At 43.5% G+C, this 18,285-nt stretch overlaps 1 protein-coding gene across 1 annotated transcript in view; it reads right to left on the minus strand.

Moving 5' to 3' along the window:
* Window positions 1–1,057: 1,057 nt before the first annotated feature.
* The window catches only part of EIF4E1B (eukaryotic translation initiation factor 4E family member 1B), a 43,966-nt gene continuing 26,738 nt past the window's right edge, over window positions 1,058–18,285 (minus strand). Inside the window, exons 6-9 of the mRNA XM_069762313.1 lie at window positions 9,086–9,149; window positions 7,334–7,447; window positions 5,167–5,306; window positions 1,058–1,330 (exon numbers count right to left, since the gene is read on the minus strand). Of these exons, the coding sequence (XP_069618414.1) occupies window positions 1,216–1,330; window positions 5,167–5,306; window positions 7,334–7,447; window positions 9,086–9,149 (433 nt within the window). The 3' untranslated portion in view covers window positions 1,058–1,215. The remainder of the gene's footprint in view (window positions 1,331–5,166; window positions 5,307–7,333; window positions 7,448–9,085; window positions 9,150–18,285) is intronic.

Consider the following 18,285-nt stretch of genomic DNA (forward strand, 5'->3'; position numbering starts at 1 on the left):
TCAGTGGATTATCCATAATTATGTCATGGGATCATAGGATTACTCAATCCATTCTTAAATATAGTATTTCCCGAGGGAAAAAAAAAAAAAACACTTGAGAACCCTGGAATGATAATTTGTAGGACAAGCTGTACACATAAGCACTTTCTGATGTTGGGTGTGGTTTTGAGCCATATGTGAAGATTAGATGTTTTCTCCTTTTTCTAGGCTGTTATCAGCCAACCAGCATGTTTTCCTATATCATTGTGAATCCTGCCAATACCCTGGGGTCACCTCTTTAGAAAAAAGCCATCATTGCACACTATTCCATGTTTGAGAAAACTGGTATTGAGAAGGCTGGCTTTTATTAAATAAAAAAGGATAAAAATAATCCTTTGTAATTGTAGGTACCATTATTATTGCTAAACAGCAACCGTAAACAATTGGTGAAAATAGGAACTGATGGTATCACCACTAAAAATACAAAGTATTGTATTGCAAATGCATACTAAAATGATATTTTTAGATTGCTCTGTTATTCAGAAAGATACACAATGGGTACAACATATTTAAGATTTTGGGGGGAATTGAGAAAAGGGAACATTCAGTGAGAAGTAGACCCCATATGTTACAGCTGTGTTCTAGATTGCCATAGGGCACGAGTTGCAAACAGGATTTACTCATTATTTATTGAATTTTATATCCCTCATTTTTATAGTTTTCTTTTCAAATGTATCCATATTCATCTAACAAATTTTGATGCGAGAGTTTCTGGCATCTCACAAGTGTTACCCCGGCCTAAGGGTGCGGGGTACATCAGAAACATGCGAACTATAAGCAATGGGTATGTTTTTTTATTCAATTTAACACATAAGCAGATCCTTTGTATTTTCAGTGGTTGTGCTGTCAATTTTTTTTGTTTCCAAATTCATATGTATATTTCAAGGCTAGCCTGTGAAAAGTATGAATTATGTGGCTGTAGGATTGGTTTTACGGTCTAAACAAGGAGTGTAACAGATCGAAATATAGAAGTTTGCCAAGTCAACAAAAAGAAACTTTGAACTTAATAACTTTCTGGAAATGATTTTACTTTGTTTCATGGCACATATGTAGAGCAAACTTAAACACAAATATTCATTTTTTTCTTACATGACACATCTAATGCCTTTTTACATATCCGCCAAGTATAAAGGGAGAAAAAAAAATGGCTCCTCGATAAGTTATAGCTGTAGATCTCTATACCACAAACTTATTCTTGGTGAGGGAGCTGCTCTTGGTAGCGGTGTCTGCATGTGCTTGATAACCGATGACCACTTTGGAGGACAGGCCCAGTCTCTCCTTATACACTCTACTGCAGAGGGAAAAAGAACATTACATAGATCATTTCTGCAGAACCTGGAGAAAGTCATGAATTACTAAAGCCCTTCCCTCTCCAGATCTGCAAAAGAAATAACACCCATCAGGTATCGCTGTGTAAGTGTCAAACTGTCAGCCATGCCCAAGTGTCCCCAAGAGGTGCTGCCATCCGCAGAGAGCCTGGCAGGTCTGCTTTATTAACCAATTATGGATCATCCCCATGTCCCAGTTATTCTTCCAGAAACGTATGACTAAAATGAGAATTGGTTGCCAATATTCATCTAGGACACACCCCTTTGACAAGAGAATGTTAACACCCATTTGTCAGTTTAGACATAAGTAACAGCAATATAGAGTGCTAGGAGAAGGAGCTCCAGAATATCACGGAGAGTACAAAGTAAATAGATTACCAGTCCCCCCCTTGTGACTTGCAGTTGCCCCAGACCAGAATGTTTAGCCCAGTGATATCCTAGAGCTCCTGCACAAGGCCTGGCAGCGGCACCCGTATCTGCATTCTGAGGATGGGAGATGTACTGGAACACTATGGCAGTGCAGTGAGCCCACGATGCCGGTGGCACTATGTGTCCTGGATCGTTAGAAGAAATTTGTCAGAATTTTACAGTGTAATCAAAGCTCAACATGATGTAGGGACAGAGACCCTGATCCGAGTGATAACAAGTTTACTGGGTGCAGCGGTTATGATTGAATCAGTTTCTCTGCTACAGATCTAGCAGAGCTCCTGATGTTGATGGGACGCCCGCTAGGGCCGTGGGGTACTCTGTCCGGGTTGCGCAGTTCTTTAGGGGGGGGATTGTCACGGTAGCAGTCTCCCCAACCCGTTGTCCTGGGCATGCAATTAAATAATGAGGGAAAGTTTATAGGGGATTTAACGCGATGCCACCTGTGGTGTCCGGCACTGGATGGCTGACGCTGCTTAAGGGGACCGCTGGGGCGGTTCTGCTCCCCACAGGTGAAGCAGGGCCCCAGGGGTACCGGTAATGTTGTAAGGGATTGTGGTCGTTGGGGTGCAGGACTGAGGGTGCAAGAAGTGACTGGAGTACACTGTAGTTTTCTTTACCTTTGCTTGATGACTAAAGGTGCAATCCAGGGCACGGATAACAGATGGTAATGGAGATCCAGGCAGCCTGGAAGCAATTTAGGATCCACCTAGCCAGGTGGGTTCAGAGGTCTTCCTAGTGCGCTGTCCTGTTAGGTCCTTGCTGCTTTAAGCTCTGCTCAAGTTCCTCTCAATGTCTGACAGTTAAAATAAAACATTACCCACATGGCAGGCCGCTTGACCCTATTACAGGTGTCGCTCCTTCGTGGTGGCTTTGGGCTCTGGTATGTTGCTGTGCCGCTGGGTGTTAGATCGGGCCAGGAGACCTGCAGTCTACTGCCCTCTGGATTTAGTTGCCGGGACTTACCCATGCAACCACGGACTCCTGTGCCTGGTTTCTAGCACTCAGCTCTGGGGTGAGCTTGGTTACAGCTCCACTCCCCAGGGTCTCCTCAACTTCTCCAACTCTCTCCTTCAGACTGACTAACTGCCTCCAGGCCAGAACTTATAGGGAAGCTCCCCTGAAACCAGGTGTTATAGCTCCCCTTCCTGGTCTGGAGTCAGGAAAAAAAACAAACAAAGTGTTGGATGCTGGTGTTACCTGGTAAGGGGACCCCTCCTTGCTTCCAGGCATGATATCACCCCTGTGAGGGAGGCAATGCCACTGTGGCAACCGGACTTCTGGGGTGCCACATTGAGTCCTGTATAACCCACCCACACCACTGATTAGCAACATTCTGTGTACAAGGTATAGTGACAGAATTGCCAATTAGAACTGTAGGCATGGTTTGACAAGAAGGCCTAAGTGCAGCTTGTCCTGTAGTGATAATCTCCTGCTGATAAAACACCAATTGCATTGAAACTGCAAAATTGTCTTTTGCCCCTACATCATGGTGCGCTCAGGATTACAAAGCAAAAACCTGGGTACAGATTCCCTTTAACAGTACACACCAGAAGATACCCCAGTCACTAATGGGATGGAATTAAAAGTTTGTTTTAGAACATTTTATTAAAAGCTTAGGCGTTCCTTTTAGGGGTCCTTCATTAAACCTTTAGGCCATGTGCACACGTACAGTATTTTGTGTTTTTTTGCTATAAAAACGCGAAAAAAACGCTTACATATGCCTCCTATTATTTACAATGTATTCCGCATTTTTTGTACAAATGTTGCATTTTTTTCCGTGGAAAAAAAAAGCAACATGTTCATTAAATTTGCGGAATTGCGGTGACTCCGCACACCTAGGAATGCATTGATCTGCTTACTTTCCGCATGGGGCTGTGCACACCATGCGGGAAGTAAGCAGATTATGTGCGGTTGGTACCCAGGGTGGAGGAAAGGAGACTCTCCTCCACGGACTGGGCACCATATAATTGGTAAAAAAAAAAAAAGAATTAAAATAAAAAAAAAATAGTGATATACTCACCCTCGATGTCTTCCCGCCTCTCAGCGGTGCACGCTGCCGGTTCCGTTCCTATAGATGCTCTGTGTGAAGGACCTGCGATGACGTCGCGTTCCTGCGACCGGTCGCGTGACCGCGATGTCATCGAAGGTCCTGCGCGCACCATCTATAGGAACAGACGCCGCTGAGGAGATCGGCTGTCTGCAGGTAAGTATAACCATTTTTTTTTAATTATTTTTAAACATTCTCTCTTTTACTATTGATGCTGCATAGGCAGCATCTATAGTAAAAAGTTGGTCACACTTGTCAAACACTATGTTTGACAAGTGTGACCAACCTGTCAGTCAGTTTTCCAAGCGATGCTACAGATCGCTTGGAAAACTCTAGCATTCTGCAAGCTAATTACGCTTGCAAAATGCAAAGAAAACCGGGAAAAAAAAAAAAAAAAAAACGCAAAAAAAAAAAAAAATGCGGATTTCTTGCAGAAAATTTCCGGTTTTCTTCAGGAAATTTCTGCAAGAAATCCTGACGTGTGCACATACCCTTAGGGTACCGTCACACAGTGGCACTTTTGTCGCTACGACGGTACAATTTGTGACGTTCCAGCGATATCCATACGATATCGCTGTGTCTGACACGCAGCAGCGATCAGGGACCCTGCTGAGAATCGTATGTCGTAGCAGATCGTTTGGAACATTCTTTCATCGCTGGATCTCCCGCTGTCATCGCTGGATCGGTGTGTGCGACACCGATCTAGCGATGCGTTCGCTTGTAACCAGGGTAAACATCGGGTTACTAAGCGCAGGGCCGCGCTTAGTAACCCGATGTTTACCCTGGTTACCAGCGTAAATGTAAAAAAAAACAAACAGTACATACTTACATTCCGGTGTCCGTCAGGTCCTTTGCCGTCTGCTTCCTGCACTCACTGACTGCCGGCCGTAAAGTGAAAGCAGAGCACAGCGGTGACGTCACCGCTGTGCTTTCACTTTACGGCCGGCAGTCAGTGAGTGCGGGAAGCAGACGGCAAGGGACAGACACCGGAATGTAAGTATGTAGTGTTTGTTTTTTACGCTGGTAACCAGGGTAAACATCGGGTTACTAAGCGCGGCCCTGCGCTTAGTAACCCGATGTTTACCCTGGTTACCCGGGGACCTTGGCATCGTTGGTCGCTGGAGAGCGGTCTGTGTGACAGCTCCCCAGCGACCACACAACGACTTACCAAGGATCACGGCCAGGTCGTATCGCTGGTCGTGATCGTTGGTAAATCGTATAGTGTGACGGTACCCTTACACTCGGACCACTTCTGTGATTTACACAAAGTGCATGTTCCCCATAGTTAATTCAGTTGAGTAATTCAAGCTCCGTCAGTTTTACCCAATGTATGTGACGGCCTCTCTGTTCTCAGCCTCTCGGGTCCAGATTGCAATCTTATCTCCTTTAGCCCGAATGTTAATGACTGCGCCACAGACCTCTTCACTGTATTCATCAAAGGCTTCTCCAATCAGACACAGTAACTGGACATGGAGAAACTGGTTAATCTGGGTGCATACATTTGCAATGGGCGTACAATACTAGACAAAATGTTTTGGAGTTTGGCAAAAAAAGGGTTTTAAACTTGTATACAATTTCCTTCTGGAATAAGACAGCTGATCAAAGATATCATTTAATTCAGCTTTCTAGAATCCGCAATCCCTTTTAGATAGCTTTGGAGGGTTGGTCCTACTGACAGATGATTTTTAGTACAGGTTGTCATCTTTGGCCCAAAATATTGCAAGTATTTAATATAATTTTTACAATTGGATTAATTAAAAAATGTTGCATTATTTGGCTTTTACAATCTGATGTGGTCATAAATCAGCTGAGCAGCACGGAAAGAAAGTTGAGCATACAGGGAAGCAACCACCATCTCTGCCATTGAGCCATCAAAATAGGAGCTCACCGAGATTTTCAATTAACTCCGCAATAGAGCACACAACACAGAGAAGCTATACAGATGTGGCTATATTTTTTAAATGAAACCCAATTGCAAAAGTGTTAGTCCAAAACACATACATAAAATAGAGATATGACCTCAAAAAGGTGGACCGCCACCTTAAGTCTCCAAAATGCAGAGAATTTTGATGGAAGTTACATGGCGGTTATTGTGACCGCCACATGGATCCAAAGTTTGAGATTCATCGGCTCAGCTATTGCTGTGGCTGGCATACCGTTCTCCCTATGATAGCACCACCTAGTCCATGGGTCAAGCTAGAGCTCCTGGTCTCTAAACGGACACTGTATGCTAAACCCTTTTAGCTTCAGCCAAGACCCTAAGAAGCTTGGGGTAAGTGGTAATGGCCCCACGATCAGTAATTGGCAACGCATTAGATGCAGCACATGTCTGCTCCATCCAAAGTGCTGCCGGCTGTTGAGCACAGGTGATTCCGCATGTTTATTGAACCGAGCGGAATCACAGTGTCCTATACATTGGACGGTAATATTTATCTTGCGGAGATTGAGCTTCTCCGCAAGATAAATAGACATGGTGCGGTCTGGAAAGACGCACCGCATGTCCGTCTCCGCTTGTGAGCCGTGGACATCAGTGCAAACATAGTGGAGATGGGATTTCTTGAAATCCCATCCATTATGCTTTAACATCTGGACGCAGCGGGTTGGATGCTGCGGATGTACGCAGACAAACCTGTTCTAGAATGACAAATTTCTTTACATAAGACAAGGCAGCCGCCATTTTAAAAATTCTGTAATGGTTACATCCCTAGACAAAACCCAGAGAGTTTAGCTAAGGGCGCAGACAGATGGCCATATTTCTCCGGCATCGTTCCTGACCTGTGCGTGACTGTATTTCTATGCAACTGTCATGCTCAAGTAAAGAGTTGCCACGACAGTGCGAGGCTTGCGATGCCATCTCCGCATGAGAAATCTGGACGGCTGCCTGCCCCCCCAAGGGAAAATATTTAGGATATTGTTTATAATGCTATTTATTTTAGTTTTTTTTTGTTCCTGGGAACCACTAAACGAAAAAAAAAAATAAAAAATAGTTTTTTCAGGACTTTGATATTGCTTTCTTATTTATAGCCAAAGCAACTGTTAGCTGGCACTTATAAGTCACAGCGTATGGAGCCAGAAAAGCCCTGTACACCATATAGTGGTCATTCTCAAGTACTGCAGCTTAGCTCCCATTTACTTAATTGGAAGCGGCTGCACAGTCTGCTGAGCGGTGGTAGTCGTTTCTGTACCAAATGATTAGTTCAATACTGGAGTGCTAGGGAAGAAGAGAGAGATGGCATAACAGTGTTCATGTGTTGCAACTCGGACCAACTATCATGAAATAAAAAAAGTTATCAATTTCCACATTAGAAATGTCTTTGTAAAAGACAATTTACACTTATTCCGTCAACACCAGAAAATAAAATATATTGAAATATTTCACATTTTCCCACCCAGTTCGTGGGAACCCGACATTAACCTAAGCGAGGCGTGTAGAGACCCATTTTTTTTTTTACATGTTAGGAGTCTTTTTTTCCCTGCAGGTGTTACTCACAGTCTCAAGCCAAAGGGCATCCAAGTCACTGTGTCGTTGCTGCTTGGAAAGGGTGATGAGCCACCGCCCACCCCTCTTGTTTCTACTGTCTTCCCACATGGGTTCAATCCCATCCTATAGGGGGCAAAAAAATATAAAAATACACTTCATCCTAAAATGGAAAATTAGGGAATGCAGAAATCTGTATCACAAGTTTATTAAAATGTCTCATCAACATGCAGGAATTTTATTGCAAATGATTGTGGTAAAATTGGACATGCAGTAGAGATTGCAGAATTTTCTCTTCTTTGCTTTCTCTGGAAGTGCTGAGAAATTATTGAGCTACTATAGATGACTTATGATAAGGCTATGGTCACACAACCATACTTATCCTTATTATGCCACTCACAGCGAGTTGATTTTCTTGGATGTGGAGAAGTGCGAGTCTTTGAAAATGAGATTGCACTCAGATGTCATCCGAGTGTAGTCAAATGCAATCCACTCATTGAGACACCAGTTCATCTTTATAATGGACCGTGGCCTGGTGAGGGCTGTAAATGATGGATGTAGATTCATAGCTTGGCATGCGCTACAGAAGCCAACAACCAAGCAAATACAACATGGCATCTCACCATTTTGACCAGAGATCTGCCATTGGTGGGCATCTGTCATGCTCATTCACATTGGTCTGTCTGATATAGCAAATACATGTAAATAGCATGTACAGAATTTCTGCAAAAAACCTTAAAATTAACTGGACTGTTGTATACATTCTGCCAATAAATGTGTTGTGTGTGAACATATTTGGCACATCCAGGAGCTATTTTACAAATTTTGAACACTGATGGATCATGCCCGGTGTTAGAAAGTTTGTAAAATCCTTAAAGACCTCTCCGGAGAGGGGACACATCACCCTCACATTGAGCTATGGGATTATTTATAACTACTAAGTCTAGGATTCATATACTCCAAGGGGGGAAAGTGGAAGGGGCTTAATATGTTCAAAGGCATGGCAGACAGTGGAGCCAGTGATCAATATTGGGGTTTGTATTGATCCGATATTTATGGGAGATCTATTTTTGGCGTTGTAGCCAACAATGTTTTCACTCACATCAACCCAAGGCTGGCCCAGCACCTCCAACTTAATATTGGACAGATGGATGACGCCATGTTTCATCTCTATAGAAAGGCAAAATTGTGATAGGAAACATGACAACAACATCTCCTGCCTGGGACCTCCAGAGGCAAAGATATCCTGAGAGTTGAGGCATCTCAATCTTCTCAGGACCAAGCACATCACACAACCAACACTCCTTATGAGCTCACCAATGGCAGGCATGTGGGCGTAACCTCGAGCTAACAAAAATCAGAGTTTGGGGTCTCCTTTGTCAGTTCTGGAAGGCACAGCGCTCTGCATTTGTCCATTGTTTATCCACTTCCCTCCGCTAAGTTCCAAGCCATTTTGGCGATACAGGTTTAGTACTTTTTCCTCTTGTTACGCCATGTGATTAAATACATCGTATTGCTTCACCATTTGGTAATTTTTTTGTTTTAAAAAAATATAACTATAATATAATTTTATTATGTTCGTTGAACTCCATAATATCCCAGCCTCATACATCAGTAGTCAGCCAACTGCGTAATTGTCTTGATTGGAGACGGCAGAGTTGTGTCCCCTGACACCCAGCATAAACACTACCCTTACCTCATCAAGCCAATGATGGATCGGAAGGATCCCCTTGTAAGATACATCAGTACTGTAAATGACCTTACCTTAAAGATTGAGTAGTCACAGCCAGATGACAACTTGCTTGCAAGCTGGATATGTGTATGCAGCCTAAGATGGAAACCAAAATGGTGATCAACAAATGTCTAACACTGGATAGTAACAGATAGCAAGGCCGAAAAAAAAGATATTTGTCCATTAAGTTCAGCCTGTATTCCATCAGAATAAATCCCCAGATCTACGTCCTTCGAAAGAACCCAATAACTGTAAGATCCAATATTGTTCTGCTCCAGGAAGACATCCAGGCCTCTCTTGAACCCATTGACTGAGTTCGCCATCACCACCTCCTCAAGCAAGGAATTCCAGATTCTTACTGCCTTTAACAGTAAAGAATCCTCTTCTATGTTCATGGAAAAACCTCCTCCAGACGCAGAGAATGCCCCCTTGTGCCCGTCACCTTCCTTGGTATAAACAGATCCTCAGAGAGATATTTGTATTGTCCCCTTATATACTTATACATGGTTATTAGATCGCCCCTCAGTCTTTTTTCTAGACTAAATAAACCTAATTTTGCTAATCTCTGGGTATTGTAGTTCCCCATCTCCTTTGTACTCTCTCTAGTTCCATTATATCCTTCCTGAGCACTGATGCCCAAAACTGTACACCGTACTCCATGTGCGATCTAACCAGGGATTTGTACAGAGGCAGTATAATGCTCTCATGTGTATCCACACCTCTTAATACACCCCATGATCGGCTCGTCTTGACAGCCGCTGCCTGGCAATGGCTGCTCCAGGTAAGTTTATCATTAACTAGGATCCCCAAGTTCTTCTCCATGTCAGATTTACCCAGTGGTTTCCCGTTCAGTGTGTAATGGTGATATTGATTCCTTCTTCCCATGTGTATAACCTTACATTTATCATTGTTAAACCTCATCTTCCACCTTTCAGCCCAAGTTTCCATCTTATCCAGATCCATCTGTAGCAGAATACTATCTTCTCTTGTATTAACTGCTTTACATAGTTTTGTATCATCTGCAAATAGCGATGTTTTACTGTGTAAACCTTCTACCAGATCATTAATGAATATGTTGGAGAATAGGTCCTAACACCGACCCCTGCGGTACCCCACTGGTCATAGCAACCCAGTTAGGAAGCAGAGGGTGGTTCTAAATGGTATATTCTCTATCACCAGTTACTTACCAATTTACACACATTTTCCCTCAGACCCAGCATTCTCATTTTGTGTACCAATCTCGTGTGGCACATATGTCTTAGGACTGTAAGACTTCAAAATCATGAAGGGTTTTGGTTAAATGCTTGTCAAATCAGACTACCGTATATACTCTAGTATAAGCTGAGATTTTCAGCCCATTTTTTTGAGCTGAAAGTCCCCCTCTCGGCTTATACTTGAGTCATACCCGGGGTCGGCAGGGGAGGGGGAGCGGGGGCTGTCTAATTATACTCACCTACTGCTGGTGCGGTCCCTGCAGTCCCTGCTTCTTCCAGCGCTGCATCTTCTTCCTGTATTGAGCGGTCACATGGTACCGCTCATTACAGTCATGAATATGCGGCTCCACCTCCCATAGAGGTGGAGCTGCATATTCATGACTGAAAATGAGCGGTAACTGACCGCTCAATACAGAAAGAAGATGCAGCGCCGGGAGAAGCAGGGACCGCGCCAGGAGCAGGTAAGTATACGGGGAGGGGAGCGCTGCACGATATTTATCTGCTCCTCGTTCCGGTGCGGCTCCGTCTCCAGCGTCCTCTGGCAGTGACGCTCAGGTCAGAGGGCGCGGTGACAGTCAGTGTGCGCCTTCTGCTGAGAGTCAGTGCTGGAGACTGAGCCACACGAGGAGCAGGTAAGTATTGAAAGTGCCGGCGTCCTGAGCGAAGAGCGGCGAGTATGTGATTTTTTTATTTATTCATTTTTTTTATTGCAGCAGCATTATATATTGGACAGCTTTCTATGGAGCAATAATGAACAGGGCAGAGCATTATATATGGGGCACAGCTTTATGTGGAGCATCTATGGGGCCATAATGAATGGTGCAGAGCATTATATGTGGGGCACAGCTTTATGTGGAGCATCTATGGGGCCATAATGAACGGTGCAGAGCATTCCATATGGCACAGCTTTATGGGGAGCATCTATGGGGCAATAATGAACGGTGCAGAGCATTATATGTGGCACAGCTTCATTATGGCCCTATAGATGCTCCATATAAACGGTGCAGAACATTCTATATGGCACAGTTTTATAGGGAGCATCTATGGGGCCATAATGAACGGTGCAGAGCATTATATGGGGCACAGCTTTATATGGAGCATCTATGGGGCAATAATGAACGGTATGGAGCATCTATTTTTATGTTTGAAATTCACCGGTAGCTGCTGCATTTCCTACCCTAGGTTTATACTCGAGTCAATAAGTTTTCCCAGTTTTTTGTGGCAAAATTAGGGGGTGGGGGTCGGCTTATACTCGGGTCGGCTTATACTCGAGTACATACGGTATATACTGTAAGGCCATGTGCACACGTCGATTTGGTGAGTCTTTTTACCTCGGTATCTGTAAGCCAAAACCAGGATTGGAACAATCAGAGGAAAAAGTATAATCGAAACACGTCTATTTATTGGGCCACTCCTCACACTGGTAAAACTAGGGGCTGGGGAGGAAGTTAGTCAGAAGCTGACTGGGTTGGATTCAGACAACATCCCGTGGCAGGGGGTGTTGCAGGGAGAAGGCACAGGGGGGCCCCTGTCATGCGTGGAAACCTGGCAGGTGCCTAGCGAACAGAACAGAACCGCGCCTGCACACCCTGCGGCGGTATCCTAAGAAGGAGACACGAAGGGAAGGATATTGCGGAACAGTGTAAACGAGATCAAGCACGGGGGAGAGCCAGTGAGAGAGTGAGACAACATCTTACTGAGGCGCGTAGTCGGTGGCCGGAACACCGTAGGAGTAACTGACTTCAGGCCTTACTTCAAACTCCACTGAACAGTTAATTATAGGTTGGCTGTCTACCTTAAATTTCCTAAGAAGACATAGGGGGCAACATTGGGAGAGGGGCGTCTCTAGGGTCCCGGAAGACCTCCAAGCCTTCCCGTCATACGGGTACGTCCTAGCCAAAATATACCTGGGGGACGAGAAACTAGTAACATCTGGAACTAAAGAGAACGAAAGAGCTGTAGAGAACGAACAAACAAGAACAGCAGTTGTGAGGACTATTCCGAATGCTCAGCAGGGTAGGACTACAACACACAGGCGCTAGTGGTAGGCAACGATTTCCATCTGCGAAGGAAGCTCTGGATGTGCCCATCGGACCGGCCGGTCTCAGATAGCCCTGTTAAACGTACTCTGGATTGAGGATCCTGAAGCCTGCAACCTTGAGTCCTCATTATTGACTGCACCTCACACCATTGCCACCTACACCACTGGGAACATACTTCACCTGTGGGAAGGTATACCATCCAGCTGCCATTCCATCACCCCAGCGGACCCCATAGCAGCGTGGGTCACTCTGACCGAACACCACAGGTGGCGTCCCGAACCCCTGACAGACCGTTTCACTACTTTCATTGGACGCCCCTTAGCAGGGTCGCGGACCGGGTCTAGCCACCGTGACAGCCTCAGAACCGAACCAGAGAGGCCCGGTACCGAAACGCGTGGCCCTGTGTCTGGGGGCGCTCCATACTCATTACTTGAGATTTCCTGAGCACGCTCGGGTGTCCTCAGAGTATATTTTAGTGCTCGGAGTTTAAGTTTAAGCACCACAGCTGAATGATTTACATCTGTTAGCCAGCATAAGTACATGTGGGGGTTGCCTGGTTGCTAGGGAATCCCTACATGTACTTATGCTGGCTAAGAGATGTAAATCATTCAGCTGCGGCGCTAAAAACTAAAACGGAGTACTAAAAAAAATACTCGGAGGACCCCAAGCGTGCTTGGGAAATCTCTAGTAACGAGTATATTCGCTCATCACTAGTAGACACCACTTACCAAATACTCAACATGTGGCCCAAATCTCTTGACTTCAAATAAGTGGTCTTACAGAAAAGCATGGGGCTGCCAAGCAGTACAGAGACATGTAATGATTCCCATATTTGATAAATGTCAGGAAGAAGGGGTGCATAATTTTTTTTTTTTTTTTTTTAACTTCCTTAGCTACAGTCTGGAGCCAAGAATATTGAAGAATAAATATAGCTTTTAAGAACTGCTCACAACCTTAGAAAAAAGAAATGGTAAGGAAATACCCTTTAAACATTCCGCTCCAATTTTTATTCACTTTTTATATTAGGGAATTATTTTATTAACATCTCCCTTAGTTATTACTGTCAGTCAATTTGAGTGAGAAATCCAGTTTTAGACATCTGCTTCAGAAGGTTCCAGGAAAAAAAAAAAAAATAGTAATTGTTTCACTGGTCAAATTAAGAAATTGTGTTATGTAGAAACTAGAAATCTTCCAGCATCATCCACACATACAGAAGGTTTGTACACCAAATGTACACAGTGTCCTAGCTGGAGGGGTTACCCATATTGTAGCTGGGTAGGACTTTTAGGCTACATTCACACATCTGTATGACACGTTCTAGTACTGTTTTTTTTTCCCCTTCTCACACTGATGCCATTTCATTGAGCCATACACATTTTTTAAAAAAATGCATCCATGTCACGACGTGAGTGGCAGCCTTGCACAAAGCGGTTTCATACCAGTGACCTCAGCACTGTGAGAAAGTCAGTGACTTCACTGACTTTCTCATGGTGCTGAGGTCACCGCAGTTCAGCCAGACTGGGAATGCAGCCTCAGTGACCGGAGGTAACCTTGATGACATCACCGCTTGTCATTGATGCTGTTCTCGCAGCAGCTCATTCACCAGTGGTTCTCAGCCTGAATGGTTGCATCTTGGCACCATCCAGGTTGAAAACTGTTCATCCCCCAGACATGGATTACGGAATGGGACATCACTATGGACAGATCAGGGATATGGTTGCTTTTTTATTTTTGGTTTATTACAGGATACAATGGCTTCAATTGAATGAGCGTTACAGTCATTTATCAGGGTTTGTTATTTTTAAATAAGAAAGGAAAAATTGTTTTGTTTTTATTTCAAACTAGCTGAAGAGCCCGGCGTTGCCTGGGCATAGTAAATATCTGTGGTTAGTTATAGCGCCTCACTTCTCTTATTTTCCCATTACGCCTCTCATTTTCTCCCGCACATCTCTCATTCCCCCCCTCACTCCTCTCATTTCCCCTTAACACTTGTCATTTCGACCTCACATCTGTCATTTTCTGATCACTCCACTATTTTCCCTGACTCCTCATTTTCACTTCACACCTCATTTTCCCCTCAGTATATACAGGTTTGTCATCTCCCTTATATATAGTATACACCTGTATGTCATATCCTATATAGTATATACCTGTATGTCATCTCCCCTGTATATAGTATATACCTGCTGTATGTCATCTCCTCCTGTATATTATATATACCTGTATGTCATCTCTTCTGTATATAGTACAGGTCCTTCTCAAAAAATTAGCATATAGTGTTAAATTTCATTATTTACCATAATGTAATGATTACAATTAAACTTTCATATATTATAGATTCATTATCCACCAACTGAAATTTGTCAGGTCTTTTATTGTTTTAATACTGATGATTTTGGCATACAACTCCTGATAACCCAAAAAACCTGTCTCAATAAATTAGCATATCAAGAAAAGGTTCTCTAAACGACCTATTACCCTAATCTTCTGAATCAACTAATTAACTCTAAACACATGCAAAAGATACCTGAGGCTTTTATAAACTCCGTGCCTGGTTCATTACTCAAAACCCCCATCATGGGTAAGACTAGCGACCTGACAGATGTCAAGAAGGCCATCATTGACACCCTCAAGCAAGAGGGTAAGACCCAGAAAGAAATTTCTCAACAAATAGGCTGTTCCCAGAGTGCTGTATCAAGGCACCTCAATGGTAAGTCTGTTGGAAGGAAACAATGTGGCAGAAAACGCTGTACAACGAGAAGAGGAGACCGGACCCTGAGGAAGATTGTGGAGAAGGACCGATTCCAGACCTTGGGGAACCTGAGGAAGCAGTGGACTGAGTCTGGTGTGGAAACATCCAGAGCCACCGTGCACAGGCGTGTGCAGGAAATGGGCTACAGGTGCCGCATTCCCCAGGTAAAGCCACTTTTGAACCATAAACAGCGGCAGAGGCGCCTGACCTGGGCTACAGAGAAGCAGCACTGGACTGTTGCTAAGTGGTCCCAAGTACTTTTTTCTGATGAAAGCAAATTTTGCATGTCATTCGGAAATCAAGGTGCCAGAGTCTGGAGGAAGACTGGGGAGAAGGAAATGCCAAAATGCCTGAAGTCCAGTGTCAAGTACCCACAGTCAGTGATGGTGTGGGGTGCCATGTCAGCTGCTGGTGTTGGTCCACTGTGTTTCATCAAGGGCAGGGTCAATGCAGCTAGCCATCAGGAGATTTTGGAGCACTTCATGCTTCCATCGGCTGAAATGCTTTATGGAGATGAAGATTTCATTTTTCAGCACGACCTGGCACCTGCTCACAGTGCCAAAACCACTGGTAAATGGTTTACTGACCATGGTATTACTGTGCTCAATTGGCCTGCCAACTCTCCTGACCTGAACCCCATAGAGAATCTGTGGGATATTGTGAAGAGAAAGTTGAGAGACGCAAGACCCAACACTCTGGATGAGCTTAAGGCCGCTATTGAAGCATCCTGGGCCTCCATAACATCTCAGCAGTGTCACAGGCTGATTGCCTCCATGCCACGCCGCATTGAAGCAGTCATTTCTGCCAAAGGATTCCCGACCAAGTATTGAGTGCATAACTGAACATTATTATTTGATGGTTTTTTTGTTTGTTATTAAAAAACACTTATTTGATTGGATGGGTGAAATATGCTAATTTATTGAGACAGGTTTTTTGGGTTATCAGGAGTTGTATGCCAAAATCATCAGTATTAAAACAATAAAAGACCTGACAAATTTCAGTTGGTGGATAATGAATCTATAATATATGAAAGTTTAATTGTAATCATTACATTATGGTAAATAATGAAATTTAACACTATATGCTAATTTTTTGAGAAGGACCTGTATATACCTGTATGTCATCTCCTCCTGTATTAGACCTAGTTCTTACGTTATTTGGTCAGTATTTTTACCTCAGTATTTGTAAGCTAAATTGGCAGCCTGATAAATCCCCAGCCAACAGGAAGCCCTCCCCCCGGCAGTATATATTAGCTCACACATACACATAATAGACAGATCATGTGACTAACAGCTGCCGTATTTCCTATATGGTACATTTGTTGCTCTTGTAGTTTGTCTGCTTATTAATCAGATTTTTATTTTTGAAGGATAAGACCAGACTTGTGTGTGTTTTAGGGCGAGTTTCATGTGTCAAGTTGTGTGTGTTGAGTTGCGTGTGGTGACATGCGTGTAACAACTTTTTGTGTGTCGAGTTGCATGTGACAGGTTAGTGTAGCAAGTTGTGTGCAGCAAGTTTTGCACGTGGTGAGTTTTGTGTGTGGTGCGTTTTGAGTATGTGCAAGTTTTGTGTGAGACAACTTTTGCATGTGTTGCAACTTTTGTGCATGTGGCAATTTTTCCGCTTATGCAAGTTTTGCGTGTGTCGAGTTTTCCATGAGGTGAGTTTTGCACGTGTGGCTAGTTTTGCATGTGGCGAATTTTGCGCGTGGCGAGTTTTGAGTGGTGACTTGTGTTTCGACTTATGTGGCGAGGTTGGTGTATGTGTGGTGAAATGTGTGCTGAGGGTGGGATATGTGTTCAAGCATGTGGTAGTGTGTGGCGCATTTTGTGTGCATGTTCATATCCCCGTGTGTGGCGAGTATCCCATGTTGGGGCCCCACCTTAGCAACTGTACGGTATATACTCTTTGGCGCCAATCGCTCTCACTCTTTAAGTCCCCCTTGTTCACATCTGGCAGCTGACAATTTGCCTCCAACACTTTTCCTTTCACTTTTTCCCCCATTATGTAGATAGGGGCAAAATGGTTTGGTGAATTGGAAAGCGCGGGGTTAAAATTTCACCTTACAACAGTCTATGACGCTCTCAGGGTCCAGAGGTGTGACTGTGCAATATTTTGTGGCTGTAACTGTGACGGTGCAGATGCCAATCCCAGAGACACACACACACAGATAAAGGACTTTATTCTGGCTCTGACTTTATTTACAATACAACTATAAGATTAGTAACGGATAGGCATCTTATAGCCATAGGCTTGATGTCACCTGACAATACAAAGCTAACATCAACCCCACAAATAAGAACTTAGCTTGCCACCGCTACAGGGCAAGTGGGAAGAGCTGGGCAAAGTACCAGAATTGGAGCATCTAATAGATGTGCCTTTTCTGGGTGGCTGTGAGCTGCTATTTTTAGGCTGGGAGGCAATATCCATGGCCCTTTACCAGCAACCCAGCTGTCTGATTTAGCTTGGCTGGTTGTCAAAAAATGGGGGTACCCACACAGGTTTTTTTATTATTTAAATAATTAAAAAATACAGAGAGGGGACCCCTCTATTATTGATAACAAGCCGTGCTAAAGTTGACAGCTGAGGGTTGCAGCCTGCAGCTGTCAGTTTTGCCTGGCTGTTTATCAAAAATACAGGGGAACCCCCATGTCAAAAAAATAAAATAAGAATGAATAACAAATTTAAAAAAAAAAAACGTAAAATTAAAAATGTACCAATAAAAACGCTCGCCGCCCCGGGTGCAATAGCTAGTTAATATACAAAGGAAATTTTCACCATTTTGTCTTTGATCCAATAGCATCACGATTTCCAGACTAACTTTAAGAATGCAAAAACAACTTTCTCCAAGTTCAGAGGCTCAAGGCTGAGCACATCTTATGAAAAAAGCCGATCAAAAATAGATCTATAAGTAATATAAACAGAATCCCACCAAATTTAGAAGAACATAGCTATAGTAGGAATTATAAAACGTAACTTTTAATATGTACAAGGTAAAAATATATAGATAAAGACAAAAACAAATAATGTCACCCAAAAATAGTGCCTATCGTGGTACTGAATGATGTAACCTGTAAGAAAAAAAACACATCACTTGTGGGCGATACCACAATAGGAAATCAGTGGGAATGGCCGCAGCTGTGCAGCATACAATGTCCCACGACAACAAGGTACCACTCACAGAGTAATAGCAATGATACAAAAATACAAAACAATTGCTAATT

The sequence above is a fragment of the Ranitomeya imitator genome, chromosome 4 (genome assembly GCF_032444005.1).
Source record: "Ranitomeya imitator isolate aRanImi1 chromosome 4, aRanImi1.pri, whole genome shotgun sequence".
Lineage (NCBI taxonomy): Eukaryota > Metazoa > Chordata > Amphibia > Anura > Dendrobatidae > Ranitomeya > Ranitomeya imitator.